The 19035-nt window shown below is 39.7% G+C and overlaps 1 protein-coding gene across 1 annotated transcript in view; it reads left to right on the top strand.

Moving 5' to 3' along the window:
• The first annotated feature begins 5746 nt into the window (after positions 1-5746).
• e2f1 (E2F transcription factor 1) overlaps positions 5747-19035 on the top strand; it is an 80014-nt gene continuing 66725 nt past the window's right edge. Inside the window, exons 1-2 of the mRNA XM_076277450.1 lie at positions 5747-6709; positions 6919-7021. Coding sequence (XP_076133565.1) covers positions 6479-6709; positions 6919-7021 — 334 coding nt within the window. The 5' untranslated portion in view covers positions 5747-6478. The remainder of the gene's footprint in view (positions 6710-6918; positions 7022-19035) is intronic.

Below are 19035 nucleotides of genomic sequence, written 5' to 3'. Positions count from 1 at the left end.
GAGGTAAGAATCTACTTCATCCAAATAGGTGCTTTTTAAAGATTTTAAAAACAGTACTTTGAAAATTAGATATTTTGAATGCAAAATGGCACATTTTCGTAGAATGACCCGGTGGGATCCTACTAGAGCGGTGAAAAGCATTCAGATGCCTTGGTCCCTTTGACTTAACCCTTTAGGCGCCAGAGGTTTTTTTTCGAAACGTTCGATTTTGACATCTTCATTTCAAAAGGCTATATCTTAAAAGTGATAAGAGATAGAGACTTTCTGTAAATTAGAGAAATATTAAGGATGACGCAAAGTTTATGTAGGGATTAAATGTTTATATCTAATTTGCATATCATGACGTCATATGGTGGCGGCCATCTTGGATTATAGAATTTTCATGAAAAGTCGCATGTTTGAATGATAAAATGCACCACTTCTTTCCCCCCAAAATTTCCCTCACCTTCTGTATGCTATATTGCACAATACTGAATGCTCAGGTAAATACTAAGTAGTAAACAAACTATATAAATCATTACTAATAAATGGCAGAAACAAACCAAATGCATGTAGCGGTAGGCGCCTTTTGCTGTAGAGATTTTCCATTTACTACATACAGTAGGCACTCTGATTCCATGTATGGGGCACATATATATTATTCAGATGACACACAAACACAAGTAGACGAGACCTGTTTAGTTCAAAAGCTCACTTGCCACGGCAAGGCACAGATCAGGAGTGAGAGGACGAGACAAGACAAGAGACAATGTTAGTATTTGTTTTCTTTTTGTTGTTTTTGTTGATGTTTTTTTTGTTGTTTTTTTCTTAGCTGACAAAGACACACACATCACAAGGACATGAACACACAAAAATGAACACATATATGTCCTAAATGGTCAGGGAAATAGATAATCAACAGTGTAAATCATTACTAATAAATGGCTGACATTTTTTTTTTTATGTAGCAGGCCTTTTGCTGTAGAGATAATGACTATCCATATCCATATCCTATCCATACAGGGCCGGCATTCCCATCATCTTGTGATAGACTATGCATGGCCTAATGGCTCTCCTGCCCTGTGTCACCACCTCTGCTCCTGTTGCGAGCAGCATGGCCAGATCTGCCTCGCGCTCGCGTCGAGTGGAGAGAATTTGCGCAGCTCGGATTAGGCCTACTGTCATTCTCATTGCGACTCCCCACACTGCCTCTACGTTCCCCCCTAACTGTCCTATGAGCACTTCAACCTCGTCTAACATACCCAGTGGCATTAGACAAAGGCTCCACCACGTTACTGTCGCCGCGATTGCGGAGAGGCACATGTTCAGAAGACAGAAGCTAGCGCTACATGGACACTAGGCTACCTCCAGCCTCGTTCGCCACACCACTAACACCCTGCTAACTTCCCGATGAACACTCCGAACCCGTGAAACATTATTCCCACCAGTGACATTGGGCAAACGATTCAACGTTTGTGCTTGGTGTAAGCTAAACTATGGAGTAAACTCTCACTTTGTCCAGCTGCATCATTGCAAGGCAGGGACGCATCTGAAGCCTCACTAAACGAATCACCGTCATTTTCTGAAGGCAGATATTCCCCTTCAGAATCAGGGTCCGCGAATAGAAGACCCTACACTTCATTTCGGGTAAACTTTTTTGATGCCATTAGACGATAATCTAATGCAAATACTTGCTGACGTTGACAATATCGCTCTGACAAAGTGGCTCACACGCACACTAGCTCCGGTATTTCACGCACTGATTCAATGCGCTGTAGCTAGAAGGTTTTGTTTAAAGCATGCCATTTTTTCGACTCGGGGATGACGTATGACATGTCTGCCATCTAGTGGAGTGGAGGTCGAACGAAATATGACACCCTATTTGACTAAATCGGCCGTTTTATTCAGTACCGCATCTTGTCGACAGTGGCGCCTAGAGGGTTAACTTTGGAAGGGCTGATTTTCAAGCAGCTGAAAATCAGCTGTTCCAGTGTTAAGTCAATGGGAGAGCGAGGTGACCGAATGCTTTCCTTGCTGTAGTGGGATCGTGCCGCATAGGTCATAATAATTATTTTGGGTTTACGTTGGCTCACGGTCGGCGATCATTTGGTTTACGTTGGCTCACGGTCGGCGATAATTCTAATGCCGCCATCTTCCCGATTAGCTACCAATCTCCATAAGACATCTCACCGAGGCACTTTATGTCGGGCAGGCACACGCGTCCCGACGTCGGCAAGACCTAATTTGTTGTCTGGATTTGCATAACGTCCAACCGACTAAGATCTAAGCTAATATAAGCCGCACCATTTGTTCACGGTTGCTAATAACTGTGCTGCTAGTAGACAGTGTTTATGCAAACCAGCTCGCTTCGAAATCCCACAAAATCACTGCGTTGTCCCACGAAGATGAGCCAACGCTGAAGAAGAATTCCAAGATCACGGCACCATTGTAACCTCATACTTGTCTGCATTGTGTCTTAATGAAAGGCAGGAGACGTGGAACCAGTTCGTCAGTTTAGACAGAAAAGACAATACGTTGGATTCCGTAGCAAGGAGGCATGGATCAACACAGAATGTGTAGCTCTTATCCTTTTGAACTGGGCTCGCTATTTTTATAAGTTCAATAAAAATACAACAAGAATATCCAAATGAAATACATAACATGTACCTGACACAAAAGACAATATGTTGGATTCCATAGCAAGGTGGCATGGATCAACACAGAATGCTAATATGAAAAGGAGATGAAATATTAGCTATTCACACATGCTATTATAAACTTTGATAAAAAAATTGCTTTCATGTGCAAAGTCATACAGAAAGCTTGCAAGTGGAAGAAACCAAATCATCACTGTACGTGCAGATGAGATAAATCGCGAGAGCAAGATGTTGGCACAGTGTCATATTCAAATATAAATACAATTATCCCCAACATTATGTAAGGGATAATGTATAGAACGCCGGTCATTGTCGGGAGATAGGTCCCGACGGGGCGAACCGGACCCCGACGCGCAGCGGAGGGGTCTTGTTCCGCCCTGAAGGGACCTATCTCCCGACAATGACCGGCGTTCTATACATTATCCCGCTTATTACACGGCTACTTACCAAAACTACACAATAAACTCCCCACGATATGACTCTTTAGCCTACATAGCCTAGGCTATAACCTATTTGTTACAGTTTCATTATGGCTTTTGCTGAGAAACAAATAGTTCGCAACAACACACGCTGAACTTGAATCAAACATTCTTTAGAACACAGCTGATCAACCGTCTGCTTTCACTTTTGAATGAAGTTCCAATCCTTGCGTAGTGATATGAAAGAATTGACTTAGAAGCACAAAGCCCATGTTCCTTGACAGCGGTCTGTTATACTTAGCAACGGTCTGTTATTCAGAATTAGCAGACCGCCGAACGTTGGGAAGGCCCATTCAAATAAATGGAGCATTCTGCAGCACTATGAAGAGCCGTGTAATAATATACATTTATAACATTGCATCACACACTTTTCATTCTTTCATTTCATTCTTTAAAAAGCAAGCAACACCCTAGCGCCGCCCTTGGGGACACATCCCCACTGTCCTCCCAAATTACCTTTAACAGTCATATATTCTGACTTTTTTATTCATTATAAATCCAAACACAAATAATTGGTTTTGATTTTGATAAACTGATATGGGGTGGTAGTACTTTATCCAGGGCCGTGGGAAGTGAGTTTTGGTTGGGGGTGCTGTAGTCGCGGGGGGGTGGGGGTAGTTTGCCAGGAAAAATAGACTTTATTGAAATGGTAAAAAAGTTATTGTATTTTATTTAAACGCCATACAACAGCATACTGGCATTGCATGACACACAGCACAGGCATACATCACTGTCAAGAGCATTATGGCTACACTACAGAAAAAATGCGACAAAATGTCGCAAACCACAGATTGATACTATGCAAATGTAACAAGGTGATACATAGGAAGGGCCAATGGGCCAATCACAGTAGCCTGACTACGCCACCCTAAAGCCTAATGCGTCAGGGAATCTTTACGAGATTGTACCGCTTTCAGGTTCGTAACTACACAGTGGAGACACGAATTCCAGGAAAACAATATTTATTAAGACAAAAGGTTGGGCAGTGGGGATCTGAGGGTGGCAACTATGGATGTCCACACCAATATTTTACATGCAAGCATCAAGAAAGGCTCACCTGTTACACAGCAAAGGCACACCGCAAAGCGATAAGCAATACACAAAACCACACCACACGTGTGCTTAGACTAGCCCCCCTCAGAGCCACCTCCCTACTAAATAAACATAAAAGTTACAAACAAAAGGACAAGACAGGCAACACAAAAACCAAACACAAAATAACCAAAGCAAAGAAAAGACAAGACAAGACAGCAGCACGACCCATGTTCCCCATCAGCATGACCGTGCTGCCTAAAAGAACAGAACACAGAAGATTAAACAATGAACACCACAATATACATAACATAAAAAAACAAATGTTTATGGGGAGACAGCATACCTGACGGTAGCACAGACAGGGGGTACACCAGTGGAGTCTACATTACTACTGCCCCTCTTAAGTAGCACTCCACTGGTGCCAGATTGATTATATGCCCCGCCCCCTTCATTAGCACTTGCAGGTGCTATGGTAAATAGCAGGCAGAGAAGGTCTACCTGCTACACAAACAAAGTAACCGTCTGCTATCTGACGCTACACTAGTAAGGTAACAAAGTTGCTGTAGCCTTGCACCGAAATCGACGGTGAACACGTGAAATATAAAACTGTTGAACACCAACATTAATAAAACGTAATAATTATTGACGCTTCTGACATGGGTGTCAAAACAGGCTAAAGACCCTATCGCACAGCATATTAGACAGAACACATTGACTCAAAACATATGCATAACATAGGCCTACACAACGCAATATTCATAGGCTAGCCTACATTAAATTAATCCACATATCACAAATATAGCCTACAACAAATGCTAACATCATAAACGCAGAGTGTAGCCTTTAACCTAGCCTACACTTTCAAAAAGAAGAGAAAGAACGCTCTGAGGAGGCCACTGAAACAGGCACGCAGACACAGATGAATAAGTTCATCTACCTAGCTGAAGAGAGCTCTTGTTTGTGGATGTAGCTTACTCAATATCCATGCCACCTTTCACCGTGGTGCACCAAGACTCCCCGATAACACTATGCATCATTTTAAGCTGAAGATTGAGACGGCCGTGTTCAGCTCCTTGGGAAACTCACGGTAATATTCAGCTGGCATATTGTCGTACCATAAAGCTAGCGTCATAGGATATCTCCCTCAGGTTTGTTTTGTTAATTTATTTAGTTTTTGTTTAGATCTCCCAGGTCTAATGTAACATTTTTAGTGCATAATAGAATAATAGACAGGGGGACGGAGAGCTTCTTTTTTTCTGATCGTGAGTGGTATGACACATAAATACGCGTGCTTTCCTGCAGGGGGTGCGGCATCCACGGCTATGATTTTATCCGTAAACCGGAAAGGATTTTACATTCTTACACTCTTCTACCATTACTACTGTAGTAGGCAAGGCAGGTTTTCCCTTTCTGACAGCATCTATCCTATTGATTGTGTCGAGTGTCAACTTTTAATTTGAAACCATTACCAAATGTAGCCCCAAATGTTAACATCCTGTTTCTACCTCACACAATTCTGACCTTAAGATGTCCAATCATGGTGTAAGAATGTAACACACGTGTCAGTTTCGCGGCAAAATGGATTTGGCGCGTAAACTACAGCGTCAGATCAACAGAGTCAACATAACAATGTGGAAATGTAATAGTTAACGTTAGGCTAGCTTACAGCGAATTTCGAAAGTTAACGGGGAAGGCTATTTTCTATTTGCTGTATTCATTGAATGCACCCTCGGAAGCTGCACGCAGATCAACAGTCGTATTTTTTTTTACTAAACAATTGGAGTTTGTCTTATGGATTGTAGGCTACATTAGTGCCGTCCAAATTTAGCCTACGATTGTCACGGATGCCAGAAGTTGTAGCTTATGTAGGCTGTTTGTGGACTTTGTGGAACGTAGCCTAACGTTAGATGTAGAGGATGTATGGAATAGATGTATGGAATTTGGTTAAGTCTGCCCAAGTAGCCTACTTACTGTACTGTAACTGTTAAATAATTTTAGTGAAGTGACCTGTGGGGGCACATGAGTGATGCATTCGTAACTATAACTTCCAGTACGGTTCAGCGTTGTCATGGTGGTAATAGTATTGGAATAATTTAGCCTATGTAACTCTTGTTGCAGAGTAAAGTTGTGCCGCTCCACCGCCGGGAAAAGATAGCTCGCGATATAAACCACTGAACTATGATGCGTTTCTTGCCTTTATCAAATTAGACAGCAGGTAGGCTGGAACGTAAGAAATAAAGGCCTACTGATTGTGCTGTGGAATAAACATGTAGGCCTAACTCGTTAGTTTTGTTATTGAAAAAGCAATTACTAAAAAACTTTTAAGCCATGTCTGACACACTTTTATCGGGGAGGAACTCGGAGGATTTACTAGCAGATTTCGAGTCACTAGTAAAGTCTGGAGCGTTTGACTTGAGCGACCAGCCAGTTGTGATCATTTCGACTCCAAGTAATGTCGCCTTTCCCACAGTTTGTCCAGGAGACCTATACTTTGTTGCCACGCCCCAAACTTCGACTACAGATGATGAGCGCCTCCGAACATGTTTGGGTCGACCACCGGTGCGTATAGCCTTATCTTATATTATTCTATTTTTTTACCTAGGTAAGACTTCCTATTGTAAATTGCATAGTAAGGTATTTGTAACTCACATTTTTTTCAATCCATTTCTATTTATTATGCTAGGCCTATATATTGCTCAAGACAACTAAAGTTTCATAGGCCTATTGTGCAAACCTCCTTACCATGCATAATTTTGGGTTATTTGCAGGTGAAAAGAAAGTTAGATCTGGACAGTGACCATCTGTATAACATCAGTCCAACACCTAAGGTCTTAAATCAAGCTTCTTCAAGCTCCACAGCACTACCAAGAGGTATGGACTTTTTATGAATTGATAGTAAGTGTATGTTCTTCCTAGGCTTCTTATTATGCAGTGCATGAAAATGAATATAGAGTGTATGACATGTTCAGCAAGTTGTGCACTGTACTGTTATCACTGGGCTTCTTATCTATTATTATTACAGTGCATGAAAATGCACTGTGCTGTTCTTCCTAGGCTTCTTATTATTACAGTGCATGAAAATGCACTGTACTGTTCTTCCTAGGCTTCTTATTAGGGCCCGAGCACCGAAGGGCGCAAGGCCCTATTGTTTTTGTAAGGATTCTTATTATTATTAGGGCCCGAGCACCGAAGGGCGCAAGGCCCTATTGTCCTATTGTTTTTGTAAGGATTATTATTTGGGGCCAAGCAGCGAAGCTGCGAGGCAACCCATAGTGATTCTACCTATTCCTATTATTATGCAACTTTCTTCCGCAATGAGAGTCTATGGCAGCCCATAGAACCGTACAGTAAAAAGTTGTAAAATTTGGCACATTGATTCAGGACAGTATAATAATTAATTTGACCAAGTTTTATGCCTGAACCACAGACAGTCTAGCGCCACCAATGGGTCAAAGTTGACATTGCATCCATGCAATTAACTTTTGAACCGTATGCCCGATTTTGAATATCGCAACATATTTGGAAGCCTTGGATGAGGCTGAACTCAACGCACTCAATTACGTCAATTTCCGCCATGTTGGATCTTCCGCCATATTGGATTTCATCAAAAACATTTAAAAGGCATCAAAGGTCACAAAGTTTCTCCGATTTTCATGAAACTTGACGCAGATGATCGTCAGACCATGACTCATAAACGCATTGCTTTTTGGAGACATATTCAAAACCGGTTGCCTGTGACGACCAATCAAGTTTGGCGGCGAAGCCGCCAAACAGGAAGTGAAGTGATATCTCAGCAAGGCTTTTAGCGTATCAACACCAAACTCAGTACAGGGTCTCAGTACCCAATTAGGAGGAGGCTCAATAAATTTGATGACTTTTGACCTATAGGTGGCGCTATAATTAGCAAAATTATGTTTTAGCCTGTAACGGGTCATGTGTTTGGAATTAAAGCATATTAGTGATATCTGTTAATACCTTGAGAGGTCCTTAGGCCGAAACATGCCAACATGTGACGTCAACATAATTAATTCGACCGCCATATTGGATGTCATCAAAAACACTTAAAAGGCATCAAAGGTCAGAAAGTTTCTCCGATTTTCACGAAACTTGACGCAGATGATCGTCAGACCATGACTCATAAACGCATTGCTTTTTGGAGACATATTCAAAACCGGTTGCCTGTGACGACCAATCAAGTTTGGCGGCGAAGCCGCCAAACAGGAAGCGAAGTAATATCTCAGTAAAGCTTTAACGTATCAAAACCAAACTCAGTACATGGGGTCAGGACCCAATAAGGAGAAGGCTCAATAAATTTGATGACTTTTGACCTATAGGTGGCGCTATAATAAGCAAAATTACATTTTGGCCTGTAACGGGTGATGTGTTTGGAATTAAAACTTACTATTGGTGTCTGTTAATGTTAATGTTAATATACTAGTGATGTCTCTGGGAGGTCCTAAGGCTGACAGATGTGATTTTGTGATGTCAACATAATTGATCTGGCCGCCATATTGGATTTAATCAAAATCACTTAAAAGGCATCAAAGGTCACAAAGTTCATCCGATTTTCATGAAACTTGGTTCAGATGATCGATCGTCAGACCATGACTCATAAACGCATTGCTTTTTGGAGACATATTCAAAACCGGTTGCCCGTGACAACCAATCACGTTTGGCGGCGAAGCCGCCAAACAGGAAGTGAAGTGATCTCAGCAAGGCTTTCGCATATCAACACCAGACTCAGTACAGGGTCTCAGGACCCAATTAGGAGGAGGCTCAATAAATGTGATGACTTTTGACCTATAGGTGGCGCAATAATCACAAGAAGTGGGCTCATATTTCAGCAATGCTTTCACATATTGAAACCAAACTTAGTATATGGACTTGGGACCTCATCCTGAGGACAGACAATAATTTTAGCAACCTTTGACCACTAGGGTTGCTATAATTTGCAACACTTTCTCGTATCAACACCAAACTTGGTATATGGACTCGTGACTACAACCTGAGGACGCACAATAAATTTGGTGACTTTTGACCACTAGGGGTGCTATAATTATCAACACTTTCTCGTATCGACAACAAACTTGGTATGTGGACTCGTGACTACAACCTGACTATGCACAATACATTTGGTGATGTTTGAGGTATGCATATGTGTGGGGGGTTATTGGGGTGTGTGGGAGAGGAAGTTTATCTGTGTATGTGTGTGTGGGACGGGTGGTTAATTGGGTGTGTGTATAATGTAGCAACATTGGGTTGCCATGACAACTCCTGCTCAACTGCTTGGCCCCCACATTGCTGCTTGCAGCTATATTTGGGGGCCAAGCAGCGAAGCTGCGAGGCAACCCATAGTGATTCTACGTATTCTTATTATTAGGGGTCCGAGCAGCGTAGCTGCAGGAACCCTATTGTTTCTGTACCGTTCATTTTTTGGCCAAAATTCTGTAAAAGTCATACTGCAGCCTAAACCGTAACTCCAAAACTCTTGAAATTTTCAGGTATGGTTACCAGTACCCCCCTCTACCCATAACCCAAAATTTGGGGTACTGCACCCAAAGGTGGCGCTATTGAAAAAAAAAGTTAATTATGCTTATTTCTCCTTACCAGATTCACCTAGACTCAAAATTCTTTCAGAATATTAATCTCTAAACTCAGATGCATCTTTTTGGCCCTGGTCTTATGGTCTACAAATGTTTACTTTTTCCACAATTTCATGGAAAAGCCAAACATTATAAAAAGTTTCACACTCTTCAAAAATAATCGAATCTTCACCAAAATTATCACAGACAATGTTTAGACCAAGCCTCACAAAAGTTATCGCTCAGAATTTTGATATTTTGTTCCATTTCAGATATATAGGCCAATAAAGTTAGACCACTTAGGCCTTTTTTCCTAGATCACCTATATTCCTATAAACCGTAAGTCCTAGAAACTTGACATTTTCAAGTATTGTTACCAGTACCCCCCACTACCCATAACCCAAATTTGGGGTACTGCACCCAAAGGTGGCGCTCTTGTCAAAAACGCTTATTTCTCCTTACCAGATTCACCTAGACTCAAAATTCTTTCATCATATTAATCTCTACATTCAGATGCATCTTTTTCACCCTGGTCTTATGCTCTAAAAATGTTTACTTTTGCCACAATTTCAGAGAAAAGCCAAACATCATAAAAAGTTTCACAGGCTTCAAAAATTATCAAATCTTCACCAAAATTCTCACAGACAATGTTTAGACAAAGCCTCACAAAAGTTAGCAAAAGAATTTGGATACGTTGTTCCATTTCAGAGATATAGGCCAATAAAGTTCGACCACTCAGCCCATTTCTCCTATATCACCTATATTCCTATATGAGTAATTTTTTTTCTTGGATAACAACCATACAACCATCATTAGGTGGATACCATTAACAGTGCACATTTTCAGATATGTACTCTTTTTTATAAAGCCCTTAATTTAATTGTCAAATGTATGCTAGGAATTTTCTTGATGTTGTGTGTTTGCCAACACACATTTTCACCATTTGAATGTGACTGCTCAATGTGTATGATTGTCAGTGGCTGAGTGGGATAATGCCTAGTGCTGGTGTTTGTTAGGTTGAGAGTTCGAATCCTGCTAGAGCTTTAGGCTCAAGATGCACATGCTATTGGTTATTGAAGATTCACACTATTGAACAGCACCTGAATGACATCAGACAATTAACATTCACACTCATTAGTTGCCAAGAATCAGAATGCCGACACACTCTATGACATATAGGGGAACTTCTTTGTTTACTATTTTTCCTTCATCATTAAGTCTATCATATTTATATTTCATCCATTACTGTTCTTCTCTATAAATGTCTAATTGCCCCAGAATATCCAAAAGTTTTCAGGTGTACTCTTTCAGGAAAGCCCTTCATTTTATTGTCAAATGTATACTTGGAGTTTTTCTTGTGTGTTTACCAACACACATTTTCACCATGTGAATGTGACTACCCAATATGTAGGATTGTCAGTGGCTCAGTGGGATAATGCCTAGTGCTGGTGTTTGTTAGGTTGAGGGTTCGAATCCCCGGTAGTGCTTTAGGCTCAAGATGCACATGCTATTGGTTATTGAAGATTCACACTATTGAACAGCACCTGAATGACATCAGACAATTAACATTCACACTCATTAGTTGCCAAGAATCAGAATGCCGACACACTCTATGACATATAGGGGAACTTCTTTGTTTACTATTTTTCCTTCATCATTAAGTCTATCATATTTATATTTCATCCATTACTGTTCTTCTCTATAAATGTCTAATTGCCCCAGAATATCCAAAAGTTTTCAGGTGTACTCTTTCAGGAAAGCCCTTCATTTTATTGTCAAATGTATACTTGGAGTTTTTCTTGTGTGTTTACCAACACACATTTTCACCATGTGAATGTGACTACCCAATATGTAGGATTGTCAGTGGCTCAGTGGGATAATGCCTAGTGCTGGTGTTTGTTAGGTTGAGGGTTCGAATCCCCGGTAGTGCTTTAGGCTCTAGCTCGAATACTATTGGTTATTGAAGATTCACACCATTGAACAGCACCTGAATGACATCAGGCAATCAACATTCACACTCATCAGTTGCCAAGAATCAGAATGCCGAGACACTCTATGACATTCAGGGGAACTTCTTTGTTTACTATTTTTCCTTCATCATTAAGTCTATCATATTTATATTTAATCTATTAGTGTTCATCTCTACAAATGTCTAATCGCCCCTCCATGCTTGGAGTTTTTCTTGTGTGTTTACCAATACACATTTTCACCCTGTGAATGTGACTGGCCAACATGTAGGATTGACAGTGGCTCAGTGGGATAATGCCTTGTACTGCTGATCCTTAGATTGAGAATTCAAATCCCACTTGAAGCATTAGTGAGTTGTGGATGTTAGCATACTACAATAGAATGCTGTTGGGTTGTGGAGGATAACACACTATAAACATTACAGCTACTTGTCAATATGGACTTGTAGTGCAAGGCAAGTATTACTGTATAATTATAAGCTGTAGCCTATAATTATTTGTTATTCTTATAATATTTGTCATTTCTTATACATATTTAGTCGGCTCTTCCACTTGACAGAACAACTCTATATCGGTTAAGGATGTCACGCATGAAACAATGCTGCAGAAACATGAAAATACGACTTTGAGTTTAGTAGGCTATAATTTTCAGTTCCTGTTTATCTATTGCACAATGGGTAATAATTTAAAGGAATCATGTTGCAGTCTTGTAAATAGTGACCCTGCAAGATCCCTAGTCATTGCAAAATCATAGTCTGTGACTTAAAACTCTACTACTTGTCTTTAGATGTGAGAGGGTCTAAGACTGTAGTCTTTCAAAAATCTTTTCCAAATCTTTGCAAATCTTTCCAAAGTTTACCCGCTGGGAAACCCTGTAGCTCCGGAGCAGGGGCTCAGACCAGGATAAATTGTTTGCTCGCCCTCAGTTCGCTCTTTTGTTCATCTCAACCCAGCACTCCAGTGTGTCCTGCTCTGTGTGCGTCTTTGAGTTAACGTAAGTCATCACTTTAATCACCCTCACTATGACTTTTGTGATGTTTATCAGTTTGTAGAGTTAGCTCTGCCATCATGTGTAAAGTTAAGGTCTTTGTTTGTTGGTTTGGTGTGTTGGAGTCCCATGTGAGAGATGATTAGGTGATGTTGGTTGACTTGGGATGTCAAGTATTGTTTAGTTGTACCTTATATAGCCATATGATTTCAGTTTATTGTTCAAATGTCAATTGGTTTGTTTGTGAGTTGGGATCTGTACTGATTTACCCCATTTCACTGATTACTCCATTTTCTGTTTGTTTCCTCTTTGATGCAGCACACATACAAGTAAAGAACAAAAGAACAGATGAATTGAAACTCAAATAAAGTTAACTTGTGTTGCACCGAAACCTGCCATCTCCGTGTCATCACTCCATACCATTGAGCCTTCTGAGTCACACCATTGAACAGCACCTGAATGACATCAGGCAATTAACATTCACACTCATTACACACTGCTGGTGTTTGTTAGGTTGAGAGTTCGAATCCTGCTAGAGCTTTAGGCTCAAGATGCACATGCTATTGGTTATTGAAGAGTCACACCATTGAACAGCACCTGAATGACATCAGGCAATCAACATTCACACTCATTAGTTGCCAAGAATCAGAATGCCGACACACTCGAAGACATATAGGGGAACTTCTTTGTTTACTATTTTTCCTTCATCATTAAGTCTATCATATTTATATTTCATCCATTACTGTTCTTCTCTACAAATGTCTAATTGTCCCAGAATTTCCAAACGTTTTCAGGTGTTCTCTTTCAGGAAAGCCCTTCATTTTATTGTCAAATGTATACTTGGAGTTTTTCTTGTGTGTTTACCAATACACATTTTCACCATGTGAATGTGACTGGCAAAGATGTAGGATTGACAGTGGCTTAGTGGGATAATGCCTTGTACTGGTCATCCTTATGTTGAGTGTTCAAATCCCACCTGAAGCATTAGTGTTAAAATACTGTTGGGTTGTGGAGGTTAGCATACTAGAATAGAATGCTGTTGGGTTGTGGAGGTTAGCACACTATAACATTACAGCATTACAGCTACTTGTCAATATGGACTTGTAGTGCAAGGCAAGTATAACTGTATAATTATACGCTGTTTATCTTATTGACTCCGACACAGAACCCACCACCACAAATACAATTCAATTCTGTGGGAAACACTGCCTTCCATTATCAAACCCTTCATCTTATCCACAACAAATAAATAGTCCTGTAGAATCAAGTATTGTTAGAATACTGTTGGGTTGTGGAGGTTAGCACACTATAATGTTACAGCACAGGGTAATCCTAATTTTATGCATAAAATTTATTCCAATCCAACTCAAAAGTTTTGAACGACACAAAGTGAAGGTTTTATCCAGATCAAAACCAAGAATAGATTATGTGATCTAATCCAATTTCAGGATCCTTGTTTCCCTTTGAACAACCCATTTTCAAGATTTGATCCAATCCGATAGCTGAAATCCGGTAACTGAAATCCGATAACCGAAATCCGATCACGTTTCTTTTGAACAATTGTGCCCAAACAATCAAAGCATATGTAAAACTAAAAAGCTATGCCATCATGTTCGTTTTGCTCGGACCCCGTAAATCACCGCTTGCGGTTATATTTAGGGGTCCGAGCAGCGTAGCTGCAGGAACCCTATTGTTTCTGTACCGTTCATTTTTTGGCCAAAATTCTGTAAAAGTCATACTGCAGCCTAAACCGTAACTCCAAAACTCTTGAAATTTTCAGGTATGGTTACCAGTACCCCCCTCTACCCATAACCCAAAATTTGGGGTACTGCACCCAAAGGTGGCGCTATTGAAAAAAAAAGTTAATTATGCTTATTTCTCCTTACCAGATTCACCTAGACTCAAAATTCTTTCAGAATATTAATCTCTAAACTCAGATGCATATTTTTGGCCCTGGTCTTATGGTCTACAAATGTTTACTTTTTCCACAATTTCATGGAAAAGCCAAACATTATAAAAAGTTTCACACTCTTCAAAAATAATCGAATCTTCACCAAAATTCTCACAGACAATGTTTAGACCAAGCCTCACAAAAGTTATCGCTCAGAATTTTGATATTTTGTTTCATTTCAGAGATATAGGCCAATAAAGTTAGACCACTTAGGCCTTTTTTCCTAGATCACCTATATTCCTATAAACCGTAAGTCCTAGAAACTTGACATTTTCAAGTATTGTTACCAGTACCCCCCACTACCCATAACCCAAATTTGGGGTACTGCACCCAAAGGTGGCGCTCTTGTCAAAAACGCTTATTTCTCCTTACCAGATTCACCTAGACTCAAAATTCTTTCATCATATTAATCTCTACATTCAGATGCATCTTTTTCACCCTGGTCTTATGCTCTAAAAATGTTTACTTTTGCCACAATTTCAGAGAAAAGCCAAACATCATAAAAAGTTTCACAGGCTTCAAAAATTATCAAATCTTCACCAAAATTCTCACAGACAATGTTTAGACAAAGCCTCACAAAAGTTATCAAAAGAATTTGGATACGTTGTTCCATTTCAGAGATATAGGCCAATAAAGTTCGACCACTCAGCCCATTTCTCCTATATCACCTATATTCCTATATGAGTAATTTTTTTTCTTGGATAACAACCATACAACCATCATTAGGTGGATACCATTAACAGTGCACATTTTCAGATATGTACTCTTTTTTATAAAGCCCTTAATTCTATTGTCAAATGTATGCTAGGAATTTTCTTGATGTTGTGTGTTTGCCAACACACATTTTCACCATTTGAATGTGACTGCTCAATGTGTATGATTGTCAGTGGCAGAGTGGGATAATGTCTAGTGCTGGTGTTTGTTAGGTTGAGAGTTCGAATCCTGCTAGAGCTTTAGGCTCAAGATGCACATGCTATTGGTTATTGAAGATTCACACTATTGAACAGCACCTGAATGACATCAGACAATTAACATTCACACTCATTAGTTGCCAAGAATCAGAATGCCGACACACTCTATGACATATAGGGGAACTTCTTTGTTTACTATTTTTCCTTCATCATTAAGTCTATCATATTTATATTTCATCCATTACTGTTCTTCTCTATAAATGTCTAATTGCCCCAGAATATCCAAAAGTTTTCAGGTGTACTCTTTCAGGAAAGCCCTTCATTTTATTGTCAAATGTATACTTGGAGTTTTTCTTGTGTGTTTACCAACACACATTTTCACCATTTGAATGTGACTGCTGAATGTGTATGATTGTCAGTGGCAGAGTGGGATAATGTCTAGTGCTGGTGTTTGTTAGGTTGAGAGTTCGAATCCTGCTAGAGCTTTAGGCTCAAGATGCACATGCTATTGGTTATTGAAGATTCACACTATTGAACAGCACCTGAATGACATCAGACAATTAACATTCACACTCATTAGTTGCCAAGAATCAGAATGCCGACACACTCTATGACATATAGGGGAACTTCTTTGTTTACTATTTTTCCTTCATCATTAAGTCTATCATATTTATATTTCATCCATTACTGTTCTTCTCTATAAATGTCTAATTGCCCCAGAATATCCAAAAGTTTTCAGGTGTATTTTTTCAGGAAAGCCCTTCATTTTATTGTCAAATATATACTTGGAGTTTTTCTTGTGTGTTTACCAACACACATTTTCACCATGTGAATGTGACTACCCAATATGTAGGATTGTCAGTGGCTCAGTGGGATAATGCCTAGTGCTGGTGTTTGTTAGGTTGAGGGTTCGAATCCCCGGTAGTGCTTTAGGCTCTAGCTCGAATACTATTGGTTATTGAAGATTCACACCATTGAACAGCACCTGAATGACATCAGGCAATCAACATTCACACTCATCAGTTGCCAAGAATCAGAATGCCGAGACACTCTATGACATTCAGGGGAACTTCTTTGTTTACTATTTTTCCTTCATCATTAAGTCTATCATATTTATATTTAATCTATTAGTGTTCATCTCTACAAATGTCTAATCGCCCCTCCATGCTTGGAGTTTTTCTTGTGTGTTTACCAATACACATTTTCACCATGTGAATGTGACTGGCCAACATGTAGGATTGACAGTGGCTCAGTGGGATAATGCCTTGTACTGGTGATCCTTAGGTTGAGAGTTCAAATCCCACTTGAAGCATTAGTGAGTTGTGGATGTTAGCATACTACAATAGAATGCTGTTGGGTTGTGGAGGATAACACACTATAACATTTCAGCTACTTGTCAATATGGACTTGTAGTGCAAGGCAAGTATTACTGTATCAGCTGTAGCCTATAATTATTTGTTATTCTTATAATATTTGTCATTTCTTATACATATTTAGTCGGCTCTTCCACTTGACAGAACAACTCTATATCGGTTAAGGATGTCACGCATGAAACAATGCTGCAGAAACATGAAAATACGACTTTGAGTTTAGTAGGCTATAATTTTCAGTTCCTGTTTATCTATTGCACAATGGGTAATAATTTAAAGGAATCATGTTGCAGTCTTGTAAATAGTGACCCTGCAAGATCCCTAGTCATTGCAAAATCATAGTCTGTGACTTAAAACTCTACTACTTGTCTTTAGATGTGAGAGGGTCTGAGACTGTAGTCTTTCAAAAATCTTTTCCAAATCTTTGCAAATCTTTCCAAAGTTTACCCGCTGGGAAACCCTGTAGCTCCGGAGCAGGGGCTCAGACCAGGATAAATTGTTTGCTCGCCCTCAGTTCGCTCTTTTGTTCATCTCAACCCAGCACTCCAGTGTGTCCTGCTCTGTGTGCGTCTTTGAGTTAACGTAAGTCATCACTTTAATCACCCTCACTATGACTTTTGTGATGTTTATCAGTTTGTAGAGTAGCTCTGCCATCATGTGTAAAGTTAAGGTCTTTGTTTGTTGGTTTGGTGTGTTGGAGTCCCATGTGAGAGATGATTAGGTGATGTTGGTTGACTTGGGATGTCAAGTATTGTTTAGTTGTACCTTATATAGCCATATGATTTCAGTTTATTGTTCAAATGTCAATTGGTTTGTTTCTGAGTTGGGATCTGTACTGATTTACCCCATTTCACTGATTACTCCATTTTCTGTTTGTTTCCTCTTTGATGCAGCACACATACAAGTAAAGAACAAAAGAACAGATGAATTGAAACTCAAATAAAGTTAACTTGTGTTGCACCGAAACCTGCCATCTCCGTGTCATCTCTCCATACCATTGAGCCTTCTGAGTCACACCATTGAACAGCACCTGAATGACATCAGGCAATTAACATTCACACTCATTACACACTGCTGGTGTTTGTTAGGTTGAGAGTTCGAATCCTGCTAGAGCTTGAAGCTCAAGATGCACATGCTATTGGTTATTGAAGATTGACACCATTGAACAGCACCTGAATGACATCAGGCAATTAACATTCACACTCATTAGTTGCCAAGAATCAGAATGCCGACACACTCTATGACATATAGGGGAACTTCTTTGTTTACTATTTTTCCTTCATCATTAAGTCTATCATATTTATATTTCATCCATTACTGTTCTTCTCTACAAATGTCTAATTGTCCCAGAATTTCCAAACGTTTTCAGGTGTTCTCTTTCAGGAAAGCCCTTCATTTTATTGTCAAATGTATACTTGGAGTTTTTCTTGTGTGTTTACCAATACACATTTTCACCATGTGAATGTGACTGGCAAAGATGTAGGATTGACAGTGGCTTAGTGGGATAATGCCTTGTACTGGTCATCCTTATGTTGAGTGTTCAAATCCCACCTGAAGCATTAGTGTTAAAATACTGTTGGGTTGTGGAGGTTAGCATACTAGAATAGAATGCTGTTGGGTTGTGGAGGTTAGCACACTATAACATTACAGCATTACAGCTACTTGTCAATATGGACTTGTAGTGCAAGGCAAGTATAACTGTATAATTATACGCTGTTTATCTTATTGACTCCGACACAGAACCCACCACCACAAATACAATTCAATTCTGTGGGAAACACTGCCTTCCATTATCAAACCCTTCATCTTATCCACAACAAATAAATAGTCCTGTAGAATCAAGTATTGTTAGAATACTGTTGGGTTGTGGAGGTTAGCACACTATAATGTTACAGCACAGGGTAATCCTAATTTTATGCATCAAATTTATTCCAATCCAACTCAAAAGTTTTGAACGACACAAAGTGAAGGTTTTATCCAGATCAAAACCAAGAATAGATTATGTGATCTAATCCAATTTCAGGATCCTTGTTTCCCTTTGAACAACCCATTTTCAAGATTTGATCCAATCCGATAGCTGAAATCCGGTAACTGAAATCCGATAACCGAAATCCGA

The sequence above is a fragment of the Alosa pseudoharengus genome, unplaced genomic scaffold (genome assembly GCF_046254945.1).
Source record: "Alosa pseudoharengus isolate Yale_2024_CS ecotype anadromous, Long Island Sound unplaced genomic scaffold, YU_APseudo_1.1 YU_APseudo_1.1_scf_9, whole genome shotgun sequence".
Taxonomy (NCBI): Eukaryota; Metazoa; Chordata; class Actinopteri; order Clupeiformes; family Clupeidae; genus Alosa; species Alosa pseudoharengus.
The sequence above is the reverse complement of the archived record's forward strand: the minus strand, read 5'-3'. Positions and strand labels throughout refer to the sequence as shown.